At 33.1% G+C, this 12,825-nt stretch overlaps 1 protein-coding gene across 1 annotated transcript; it reads right to left on the bottom strand.

Annotated features, from left to right (window-relative positions):
- Nucleotides 1–1,109: 1,109 nt before the first annotated feature.
- On the bottom strand, nucleotides 1,110–3,737 carry LOC102598082 (putative laccase-9). Its single transcript, XM_015313370.1, has 7 exons — nucleotides 3,696–3,737; nucleotides 3,374–3,525; nucleotides 3,091–3,299; nucleotides 2,865–2,990; nucleotides 2,135–2,364; nucleotides 1,542–1,629; nucleotides 1,110–1,228 (listed from the first exon to the last, which is right to left on the bottom strand). Exons 1-7 carry the CDS (start codon nucleotides 3,735–3,737, stop codon nucleotides 1,110–1,112), a joined length of 966 nt encoding a protein of 321 aa, XP_015168856.1.
- Nucleotides 3,738–12,825: the final 9,088 nt, after the last annotated feature.

Raw genomic sequence — 12,825 nt, 5'->3', positions numbered from 1 at the left:
GCCTACAACCAAGTTTGACATAAACTGATCCAAGTGAAAAATTAAAAGAATTTTTCTTTCTTTTACTAGAAATTTTACATGTATGCTTGCTCTCTAGAAGCTAACAAGACTAGAAGAAAAGAGACCTTTCTCTTGCCTTGTATACTAGTAAAAACACAAACATGCACATCTACAACAAACTTTAGATGTCAATTGTCTCAACAGGAAGTAAGCACCAGCAACTTTTTCAACAAAATCTGATAACTGTCTCAAAATTTTCAATAAATTTGATGGTAACGAGAAAAACAGAAAAAGGGCAGTTACAACGAGCCAACAAACAGCAAAACCAAAGTTTTCATCCTTGTCAACATGACAAACCAAGAACTTTTCCACCAACATTCTTTCTCCTAGCCTCTTCATGGTCCATGATTCCAGCTGAGGTAGTCAGCACAATGTACCCGAACTGCAATTTGAAACCAATACGTAAAGATCAGAACATAAAAATAGATAATATACAGAGTAAAACTGACTAACAACTAAGACTTGTACTACATCTGTGATCGCTGAAAATATCTGCAATTTCATTTGCTTGGTATCAAGTATCAACTACATATGATGCTTCAATCCACAAAGAAACACACTTCTCATGGACAGCAGATCAAGACTTTGTTAGCCAAGCCATAGGATACAAAATTTCTCCTTTGGATAGACAGGAATGCTTCCTTTACAAGAGAGCCTCAACTGCAAAGAGCGCTTGCTCCTTTGGATGGATGGGTCTTGTAAGCATTACAGATGAGTACTCAAGATTTTTACTGCTTAAGAAGAAGCAATAATTTTCAAATATCATTTTCTCCCTTTGAAACAAAACTACTTTTTTCAAATTTCACAATGAAACATTGGTTAAACGCCCATATAGCAAGCCAATTCATGATTCGGCAAAGAAGTAAGGAATCAAAAATTAGTAATGTCTATTTCACAAGCTAATATGACCATGACTTGACATTCACCCCAACAATCATTTCGGCTCAATTTGGAGATAACCGGAAATGGAGTTCCATATATTGATCAAAGTGAATATATTAATTACTATACCTGTCGGGAAGGGAGGGAGCAATCTAGCAGTCCATCCTTCAATCTCCAACATCGAAGCGAGGACTAATGACACCACACTTGTGTAGCCTTCCATTCAGTTCGACAACAATCTTTCCGGACCTATGATCATCGACATACTCAAATTCTCCGATGTAACCTACACATAGATACCAACAGTAATAAAATGATTTTGTTAGTATCCTCATCAATCACAGTACCGATGTAGGATATATAGCTTTTGAAACTTGTCTGTTGCCTTGTACCCAGAGTAGATTGATTTTGTTTTAGCTATAACAATAGCTTGTGAAAGTAGAGTCTCCTTCTCTTTCTGTTTCAGCTATAGAGTCTGGATTGTTATTAAGAACCAGCTGACTGTAGATGTCTCCATAGACCAACTAACTACTAAGCTTAGTAGATGTCCTCTTTAATCATGGAATTGAGAATGCTTAGGAACTCATCTTCACAATTACTGAACTGCACTGAAAGGAAGATATTATTGATGTTTGCATAGCTAGCATCCTTGAAGGTCAAGCTTTCTCGTGTAGCTGCTCGATCTGCCTGTACAAAAGGTTCTTGCAAACATATGAATGAAAGTAGAGAGTCTTGAGTCTTTCAAAAGCACTTTGAGTCCTAACACTCCAAGAAATGGTGTTAAATCATTCAAATGTGTATATGTCGATTGAGTGTATGCGATTCTATATCTTAAGTATTGTTGGACATAAGTTTACATATACACGACATACAAAATAAATATAGACCATCTTATCATACAATTCGTAATTTCAAATATAAGCATCAATATAATTTACAAGGGAGTGACCATTGAACTTCTATGAGGCCTACTAGGCCGCCTATACCAAATAACAACCAATGACATACAGAAAAATAAACCCAAAATTACAAACGTCATTATTACATTTAAATAATTCCTACTAGAACTTTTATTGGGGGGGAAGTTGGGAAGAAGAGGTGGTGAAGAGGGTGTGTAATTCCCTTCGTATTCTATAATGGCGGTTGTAATTTTATTCGTGTCGTGTGTCTGACTAATATTTGTTCCTGCAACCATATAATAATAATCTGGCTGCTGGTTCGCCTCGAAGATACAATCCACCGATTGTTGTATACTCAATTCGACGTAGTCCGTTGAAAATGGCTTTGTTATAGGACTTCCATCCATCGCGACTACGGTTAAGTTGTGCCTTGCAATCCCAAAGAAAAGTGTTTTACTCATTGCAGCGTTCACAACTCTGAGAAGATATGTCTTCCCAGTATTCACTACTATCCTAAACGTTCCTGTACATTTTAATTAATAAAGGAAAATTAATATGAGTGCAACAAACAACTCGAAAAAAATAATACGTAAAATCTTGCTGTCCTAGGGAGCAGTACTGCATATATATATAGGCAAGAATCGCAAAATATTATATTGTTAGAAATCAAACAGGAACCAATTTAATTAACTTATAAATCAATTAGCATTTCTCTGTTTATCTGATGAGGAACAATTGGCACATAATACATAATTTTCCTTTCTAATTGTACAAATTAAAAGAATTTTTCTTTTTTGAATTTCAATACAATTACAACCTAGTACAGCTAATTAATGCATCTTTCTTTTATCAAATTCTCAAGGCCCCACCCACCATTACTTGGAAAAAGTCGTGTCTTTTCCTTGGCTACTATTAGGAAATTAAAAGTCTAATTAATTAGCCCAGGTCGAAGACGGAGATTTTGATTTTTAATTATTCATTAAGTTCGATATAAATAAACAGAACTGAACGACTTGTAAGTACCATTGTTTGAACAAGGGTAGAAGTCACCAGGCTGTCCATTAACAGTGAAAGCGTCTGAATTTACGCCACTGCCTGAGTCAATATAGTCAAGGACAACCTCCTTGACATCCCTTTTCCACCATTCACCTGTGAAGAATTAATCAAATAAAAAGAAAATATATGTTAGTAAAAGACTTAAGAATTTGAAGAAAAAATAAAAAATTACTAGAACTTAATTTTTACGTACCTAAAATGATGGGAATATCACGAGTAGTTCCGGGTTTTGAATGGACAATGAAAGCACCATGAACTGTGGCGCTTTGCCAGATGTTCATGGCGTGCCACCATAGCGTCCCTTCCTTGTCAAATATTGTGATGTTTTTTCTTAGTTTAAACCCTGGCTCAATTAGCCAGTTCACTTGATCAGACTTCAAGTGTTTTCCCTCACGCTTACAACTACAAAGAAAGAAAAAAAACGATCAGTAACAACTTAAACAAACAAACAAAAACAATGAAAAAGTAGAATGTACCAAAATATTGTAACGTTGTCCTTCCCTCTGTTTTCAACGTCTAGGGCCAACGTTTCTCCAGCGCGCGCGTATATGGTAGGCCCTGGGAATCGTCCGTTGATAGTTAGAATCTTCTTCGATTGGCAAAGCCTATCGAAAGAAGTTTCTTCAATCTGTTGATAGTACAAGATAAAATTGATTAGTACACAAATCACACGAGAATTTTAATGTTGCAAAAAAAGCTAGTCAATGAACAGACAATACTTACAACAAAATGAAAAATAGTACTCCTATTATTTTGTGTTGAAGCGGTGTACTGAACCGCGAAAAATATGACAAGTACCAAGCTAGTGTTGGCTTTCATGGCCTGTTTTTGGAATGCCATTTTTCTTGTCTAAAGAGTTATAGGAGTCGAAATTTTTGAGAAAAAGATGAAGAAGGGCCTTATCTTTTGAAGAATGGAATTATCCTGGAGTCAATTTAGAATCTTTATACTAGATTAAAAGAAAGAAGAAGTTGTCTCACACATTTCACTAAGAAATGAAGAGGAGAAATATTTATAGAGGAGAAAGGGGAATAGAGCTACATCTATTCATATGCAGAAAATTTTAGTTCTTCTCAATTTGGATAGAAGTCAAATAAACGGGTTAACTAGATTGAATTTGAGTAGGTTATTAAAAATTAGACGCAAAGGTCATAAGTGTAAAATCATTTTGAGCTTCCTATAATACTTATTAGTTATAAACTTACAGCTTACATTTTTCTATATATGGTTTTAAAAGTTTTAAAAAAAAAAAAAATTCTTGTTGTGTTCATATCTATCTTTGTTTATTATGTTTCATTGATCAAATATGAAAAAAATATAGAAACAGAAAAGTTCTCTTATTTAGATAAATTTACTAGTTTTGCATAAAAGATTGATAATGTTTGAATAATATGTCACTACATAACTAGATAAAATTAACTGAGAGCAATAACTATAAAAAAATAAATGATAATGGATATCTGAAATATAACTAATTTAAGATATTTATCACATTATGTAAGACAGATATCACTTTTTAGGAAAAAGAAGAGACATAAAATAAAAATTAAATTCAATAAATTTCCCCTCGTATGATAACAAACAATTATACTTATTGCTATCACTATACACCCATAAGTAGGAAAAAGCAAAAAAAAAAAATAAGAACCAAATAAGTAATTTAATACTTTAAAATTAAAAGTTAAAACATTCAAAAATATACAAAAAGTATAAATTATAAATTGTCGTGTCAATATGACCTATTGCTAATATAAGTAGCCTATGTTACATATTTAATTCAAGAAGCAAAATTATTTACTCATAAAAAACTGAATTTTCTCTTCAAAAAAAATTCCTTTCATGTAAATGAAGTTTGGATTAATTATGGATAAATATGCAGTGGTCCCAACCTTTTTATTTGTTTTGTACTACTTTTTATTCTCTTATTCCTTAATCTTTCTTACAGATTACTATTATTATTTGAAAATTTTTATTTTTCCATAAAAAAAAACTAGTATAAATTATGATTTCTAATACTCCTTTTATCCGAATTTATGTAACAATTTTTGTTTTTCGGAAGATAATTTGACTAATTTTTAAAGTTGAATTAATATTTTTAAATTAAAATTTATCTACAAAAAAACTATATGATAAGTATTAGCAACTGTAATTTTTCTTATGTCAATATGATGAAAAATATATATTACAATATTTGTATATAGCTCACATAATTTGAATTTTAAGAAGCGAAAAGTGTCACGTAAACATAAATTAGAACAAAAAAATACTAATTTTTGAATATGTTACTTTTAATGGTCTATTAGTACTATTAACTATGGGAGACAGAGTAATTGAAGGATACCAGCTGAGGTAGTCAGCACAGTGTACCCAAACAGCAAGTTGAAGTCAATACGTAAATATCAAAACATAAAAATAGATAATATGCAGAGTAAAACTGACAACTAAAGACTCATAGAAACAGAAAAAAATTCTTATTTAGATAAATTTACTAGTTTTGCATAGGAGATTGGTAATATTTGAATAATACGTCAGCTACATAACTAGATAAAATTAATTGAGAGCAATAACTATAAAAAATAAATAATAGTGGATAGCTGAAATATAACTAATTTTAGATATTTATCACATTATGTAAGACCATTAAGGTATAGCTTTGTAGGGAAAAAAAGAGACATAAAATAAAAATTAAATTCAATAAAATTTCCCCTCGTATGAAAACAAACAATTATACTTTATTTCTATCACTATCATATTGATTACACCCATAAGTAGGAAAAAGCAAAAATAAAAAAATAAGAACCAAATAAATAATAGTACTTTAAAATTAAAAGTTAGACATTAAAAAATATACAGAAAGTAGTATAAATTATAAATTGTCGTGTCAATATGAGCTATTTTGCTAATATAAGTAGCCTATGTTACATATTTAATTCAAGAAGCAAAATTATTTACTCATAAAAAACTGAATTTTCTCTTCAAAAATTTCCCTTTTTACTCTCTTATTCCTTTCATGTAAATGAAGTTTAGATTAATTATGGATAAATATGCAGTGGTCCCAACCTTTTTATTTGTTTTGTACTTTTTACTCTCTTTTTCCTTAATCTTTCTTACAGATTATTATTATTATTTGAAATTTTTTATTTTTCCATTAAAAAAACTAGTATAAATTATGATTTCTAATACTCCTTTTATCCAAATTTATGTAATAATTTTTATTTTTTGGAAGATAATTTGACTAATTTTTAAAGTTGCATTAAATTTGATCAATTCAATATTTTAAAATTAAAATTTATCTAAAAAAAACTATATGATAAGTATTAGCAACTGTAATTTTTCTTATGTCAATATATGATGAAAAATATATATTAAAATATTTGTACATAACTCACATAGTCTGAATTTTAATAAGTGAAAAGTGTCACGTAAACATAAATTAGGGCAAAGAGAATACTAATTTTTGAAAATGTTACTTTTAATGGTCTATTAGTACTATTAATAACTATGGGAGACAGACTAATAAGTAAACATCAAAACATAAAAATAGATAATATACAGAGTAAAACTGACAACTAAGACTCATAGAAACAGAAAAATTCTCTTATTTAGATACATTTACTAGTTTTGCATACCCCAGACCCCACCTAGTGGGATTTCACTGGGTATGTTGTTGTTACTAGTTTTGCATAGAAGATTGGTAATGTTTGAATAATACGTCAGCTACATAACTAGATAAAATTAATTGAAAGAAATAACTACACAAAATATATAATAGTGGATAAATGAAATATAACTAATTTTAGATATTTATCACATTATGTAAGACCATTAAAGTATAACTCTTAGGGAAAAGAAAGAGACATAAAATAAAAATTAAATTGAATAAAATTTCCCAAACAATTATACTTTATTGTTATCTATCACTATCATATTGATTACACATATAAGTAGGAAAAAGCAAAAATTAAAAAATAAGAACCAAATAAGTAATACTTTAAAATTAAAAGTTAGACATTTAAAAACTATAAAAAAAAAAATAGTATAAATTATAAATTGTCATGAAATACGAGCTATTGCTAATATAAGCAGCCTATGTTACATATTTAATTCAAGAAGCAAAATTAATTCCCAGATTTGGTGGGCCTCTTGGCCCATTTTTGCCTGGACCTGTTGTGCAAAAGATGGGCTTTGGCCCGTTTCCGCCCCTGAAAATCTGCATATACAATGAGTGTATACTCATGTATATATACTATATTTTAGCCTGTTTTATGTATATCGGACTGTACACAGACTGTATGCAGCCAGCCTAATTCAGCTTCTAAGCACCTGTTTTAATTTTTTTGACCTGTATACAGTCCATTTTCGGACTTCCCGAAACTTGTGATCAATTTCCAGACCTCCCTAGGCCTATTCCGATGACCTGGCTGACTCAATGATAAAGAAGATTTGAGCCTCTATGGCCAACTTGAGAATGAAAGAGAGAAGTCCACCATGGACTCGGAAGGGGTTCGTACGACAAAGAAAGGAGCTATGTGAAATAAATAAGCAATTAGGACATAACTTAATTAGAATGAAAGTAACATAAATATTTTTGAGCTAAAAAAGTGAACCAAGTCACTATTAGACCAAATTGAGACCCAAATGTCATAAATTTCAATACAAGATAGGAGGCTATAAAACTAATGAGAAATGATACACAAGGAAATTCCGCTTGTGTACATATAAAAGCTATAAGCAATAACTAACACAACCCAAAAATACATAAAGAAACATGTTGCACATTTGACTAACATCATCTTACCTACCAATATTTAGAAAGGACAGTTATTGGGACGAACACAGCACTAAAACTTGATCTGGCATACAAATTATTTTGAAGTGATGGATCAACCATTAAGAACTAGCTAGGGTGGATCATTATGTTGGTTATGAAAGATGTTAGTCACTTTAGATTTACAGGTAAAGCGATGTAGCTTCATAAAGTGCATGTGTTATATTTCAGAATAGATGAGAGAATGTATATAAAGGATCATATTGTAACTTAACGTACATTGTTCTTTTCGTCCTACAAGTGTTTTCTTTAATTTTCCGATTCTATATTTAATTTGTAGTCTTGAAAGCTTCTCAGATAATGGTGCTATTTCCGAATTGTCAACTTGAGTTTCTTGGTTTTCTCTCCTCCTTAACCTCACACAACTATACATTGCTGCTATTTCCACTCTCTGGCTTCTAATTGATTCTCCTGTACGTGGATTAATATGTATTTATGTTGAACATGATCATTGCAGAGAATGCATAAACAAATTGAATTGCTAATTATAAAAGTTGGAGTCTTCTTGAGAATTACGAGGCAGTTGAACGGGATGGGATGCGTTAGTTAGTTCATAGGCTTAGTGAAGAAATTGTTCACCTGCTAGACATAAGCTATTCACAAATCACAATTATGCCTGTTTGAGTCTCAAGTGTTCAACTTTGTCTGTTTTTTGAACTTTTACTTTATGTTACAATACAAGGTTTCTCAAATATGTAATAGTATATATATTTTGGAACATACATTGCAGGTTTGTTTTTTCACAAGAGCGAGAATTCAGTTATTTCATCCTCAAAAGTTCTTCATCACTGAACTACAAAGGGCATTTACTTTTGAAGATCTGTTTACTTTCTCAACTTATAGTTATGATACTTGGGATACCTCTAATTAATTTGTATACGTTGCTACGATTCAATCAATAGAAAAATTGTAACTCTTTTTATTACAAATTTTATCCAAGTTGAATAAAATTAATCCCTTCTAGTCATATAATAAATGACACTAGATTTATCTATGGGGATTTTAAAGCTACCAGTTTTGTTATACTAAAGAATCAAAAATTGGAGGCAGTAGCCAACTAACTCATTATAAGCAAAGGAACAAAACTACAATCAAATGACTAAATGGGGTGATTTTGGGGGAAATCCGTTGAAAAAATTTAAAATCTTTTCAATTTCTTTCTTCTTTTCAAAGCCAAATAGTGGAAAAGATTTGAAAATCCCTGAAAAGGGGGAAAAGGGAACAACAATGTGATCGATTAGATTGCTAGGATTATGGATTTGCAGATGGGTCACGTACCGGTTTCTTGCAAAGAAGTTGGGTTGAATTAGTATTGGATGCTTTTGGGTATGAAAGTAATTGGGCTGGAAAACTGAAAGATGTTGGGTCGCTCTTTGGTATTGCTGACGGGTCTTGAGAATGGAGTGGAATTTGGGCCAAATCAAGGAGCAAAGTATTGGAAAAATAATTGCAAACTTGGCCAATGGGAATTAAGAGAGAATTCCGGATCAGGAACAATCCTTTCTTATTCTAAGATGCGCGTCGGTCATGGTATTCATAGCCTTGCTTCTTTTTTGACCAAATCCTAATTTCGTTTTGCTTCTCCCGATCGGATGACCAAAATGTCCCTCGTGTATGAGGGTTGCTTTATTTTGATCCTTAATAAATTCCACATGATTCATATGGTCCTTCATGTATTATAAAAGGTACTCAATTTGGTCCTTTACCCTAAAAATAACAAATTCATAAGTTAAATTTAACGTCCGGCCCACTAAAAAATAAAATACCAAAAGCTCTCTTTTCTCCTTCATCAGGCATAGCTGAAAAGCTTGGCCTAATTCTTCTCCCTTCTCTCTTCTCCAGCGATTATAATGCTCTAGGCCATCGACACACCGCCGCTCGTCCACCAGCCAGTCGTTGCTCTCGGATACTTAGGAAAATTAACTGCATTGTGGTGGAGACGACGCCACACCGAGATGGAGAGAGATTTTTGCTTAGAAAGGTAGTAAAGATAGGAGGTAGCAGTTCTTCCGTAATGTTTAATATTAATAATAAATATATAGTGTTGTAGATGTAGAACAGAATGACGTTCGCCCTTGTCTTTCTTGTGTGGTATCATACCTCATTGAATGATTGTTTTCCCTTGTCTCTGCGAAAGAACTCCCTTGTTTCATCGGTGCAGCTGCTATTTGGGGGTCATAGAAAGATACGAACCGCCTACTCTTTAAAGGGTTGGTGTAGCATTAGATTGTTGAAAATGAAAGCGGCTTGTCCTCACTAATAAAAACTCTCCACTTCAGTCCCTCCTCCACCCATCCCCTGTTCCCATGGTTTATTAGCCTTAATCCAAAATTAGGATTTCTAAAAAAATTATATTTATAATTAAGTTAAAAATTAGTTTGTTTTTTTACATTGTTATTGGCATTATAAGATTTGATTCTATATTTAGAATTGTTAATGTCTCTAGTGAGAGCCAATTGTATATGTGTTGTCGTCACAATTTTTTTTAACAGACCCTGTGTCCCTGTGTTTGAGGCAACATTTTTCAGCTTTAAAATTTGTCATAAGGGGTTGATGAAGCATCAACCAAGCAAATTTCATGTTGAAGGCATTAGCAATTCTTCGTCATCATTGGCCTAGAGATTTTTGGGAAAGCATAATCTATTGGTACTTCAGTGTCAAGTTGAACAAATCCTGGACAAATATTATTGTAACATCCTGTTTTCTGGCCGCCATTTGTCTATTTAACTGGGAAAAAAAATGAAATTTACTTATTCTACATGCTTTTGACTTATTTCTTTTAGGAAAATACCAATTAATTTCTAATATACTTACTGTCCAATGGGAGTATAACCGAGTCTGGCTATCACCGTATAGTTGTGGATGTACCTAAACCAAACAAGCATCATGACTTTAGGAAATCGAATCGTCAAAAAATACTTAATAGGTTCAAATCATTGATTTGATATAAAAACTTACAATCCATCCGGCTTGTATTTGCTCGAAATTTGTCGCATTATCTGCACTTTGATGAAATATTGTTGCGGAACTATATTGGCCAAGTCCATTTACTGTTAGATTATACAAAGTAACAGTGGCTGTGACACCTGTAAAACTTTTTATTTCTGGAGATGCATTTATACTAATTCCTGCAAACTGAAGTATATATTTGAAATTGAATTTATTGAGTATTAATGATAAATTTTAATAATTAAAGAAGTAGTTACATCAATGATATCTTCAGCAAGGGATTTATTTGCCATGCTTAAGGAGGCATCTTTGGCATTTTGGAGTTGTTCTTGTGTCAATCGTCGAATAGGGACCGTTCCAATCGGACAACCCTTTTTATTCAACCAGAACTCTTCTGCATTAAAATAAATATTTTCATCCTTTTGCAATTGCTTGGCTTTGATTGATCTTTGTTTTTCTATCCCCTTAGCAATTGTCATTTGTTGTTTCGAAAATCCTCATACGTGCAGAAAAAAATTGTCACGCCCCGAGCCTACACTCTGGGCGGGACCGGCACCCAGAGACTATTGATGGCCCCAAGCGAACCCTTGGCCTGGCTTTCTTAACTCAGCGGAAACCTAACTCAACAGAATAACTCAATGCAATGCAAGGTTATAAAACAACTTAACTAGAAAAAATCTGGCCAAAAAGGCAACTCGTGTCTCAAAATAGAATATTTACATATATTTAGATGAGAGACTCAATACTAACTGACTGACTGTCTATGAAGCCTCTAAAATACAGAGATGGATGTTGTGACAGACCCCGCAACATCCTAACAAAACAAAACTAAGAACACAAAATAACAGAGTCCTCCGGAAAACAAGGAGGCTCACCACTGACTCTGGAATGCTCAGCTGGATCAACGACGTGCNNNCGTGCAGGATGCTGATCCGGGGTACCTGTGTCTGCATCGTCATAAGATGCAGGCCAACTGGCATCTGTGCATTGAATGTACGAGTATGCGAGCTGGAAAGGTAAACCACAACTTAAGCTTGAAAGGAGTACAAGAGAACACTTACCTTGGCTCTGTTCGACTCATGAATAACTGAACTCAATATATAAAGCAATAAGACACATGCAATATATATATAGCTTTAAAATAAGTTAAACAACTTAGTTCGTTAATGATTAAAGCAATAACAAACTCAACTTTACTTATATAAAAGTAATATAACTTTAGTGGGAGATTCTTTAACCGACAACCACCACTATGAGCCCTAGTGATGATACAACGTTTTACCTCACGTTCCCAAGGACCATCCTATACCTTGCCGTGATATAGGACCTTACTTAACTTAGTGGATCCACTAGCTAAACTTTACGTGATCACCTAAAAAGTATGACCCGTCAAATCCCATGTTTGGCTACATGGTTCTTATGGAGAGTTGAGTAACTATGAACTCGTGTCCCCAATTCGGTGCTCAATACTACTCCCAAATACTTTAGCTCATAAGTGTTTTAAACACAACTTTCTTTAGTTTGAGATAATTACTCAAAATCTAGCCCAAAGCCTCACTTGGAATCGATGTTCCTTTTCTTGAAAACTAGCCCAAAGGCTCTTTTGGAAACATAGTTCATTTCTTACTCAAATGTGAAAACATTTAGAAACTTCTTTGGGAATACATAGTTCCCTAATAACTTTTTGAGAAACTCAACTCTATACTCTTGGCTTAACTTGAAACTCAACACTCTTTACTTGACTTGAAACTTGAGCCTTACAACAAATTTAAAACGTTCAATAAAGACTCTTGAAAAGCTTTAAAGACTTGCTTCCTAACTCCTAAACTTGACTTCTAACTTCACTTGACTTGATCCTAACTTTCCTCGAATTAGAGTACGGATTCGAGGGTAATAATCTCGTGTTTACGGATGAATTCGGGATGTTAGGATGTACCTTAGAGTGGTGAAAACAACTATAAAAACATAGGTACATTACCAAGGAACATGTATGAAAAAGTAGGGAATGAAATGGGAAACTTAACGTTCTTGGCGCTTTGAGAGGCGCGGAGCGCCAGCCTTCAGACTTCAGAGAGGCCTGTTGGGCGCTCTGCAAGGCGCGCCGCCCCAAGGGCTGGGCTTCAGAGCCCCTCTTGGGGCGCGATGACAGGC

Source organism: Solanum tuberosum, unplaced genomic scaffold (genome assembly GCF_000226075.1).
Source record: "Solanum tuberosum cultivar DM 1-3 516 R44 unplaced genomic scaffold, SolTub_3.0 scf00234, whole genome shotgun sequence".
NCBI lineage: Eukaryota > Viridiplantae > Streptophyta > Magnoliopsida > Solanales > Solanaceae > Solanum > Solanum tuberosum.
Note: the sequence above shows the minus strand (reverse complement) of the source record. Positions and strands in the feature narration are given on the sequence as shown.

Coding starts and splice junctions, on each gene's coding strand:
- LOC102598082 (XM_015313370.1), bottom strand. CDS start 3,737: ATGGCATTCCAAAAACAGGCCATGAAAGCCAACACTAGCTTG. Junction 3,526..3,695: donor TGAAAGCCAACACTAGCTTG/GTACTTGTCATA, acceptor TACTATCAACAG/ATTGAAGAAACTTCTTTCGA. Junction 2,991..3,090: donor TGATATTCCCATCATTTTAG/GTACGTAAAAAT, acceptor AATTCTTCACAG/GTGAATGGTGGAAAAGGGAT.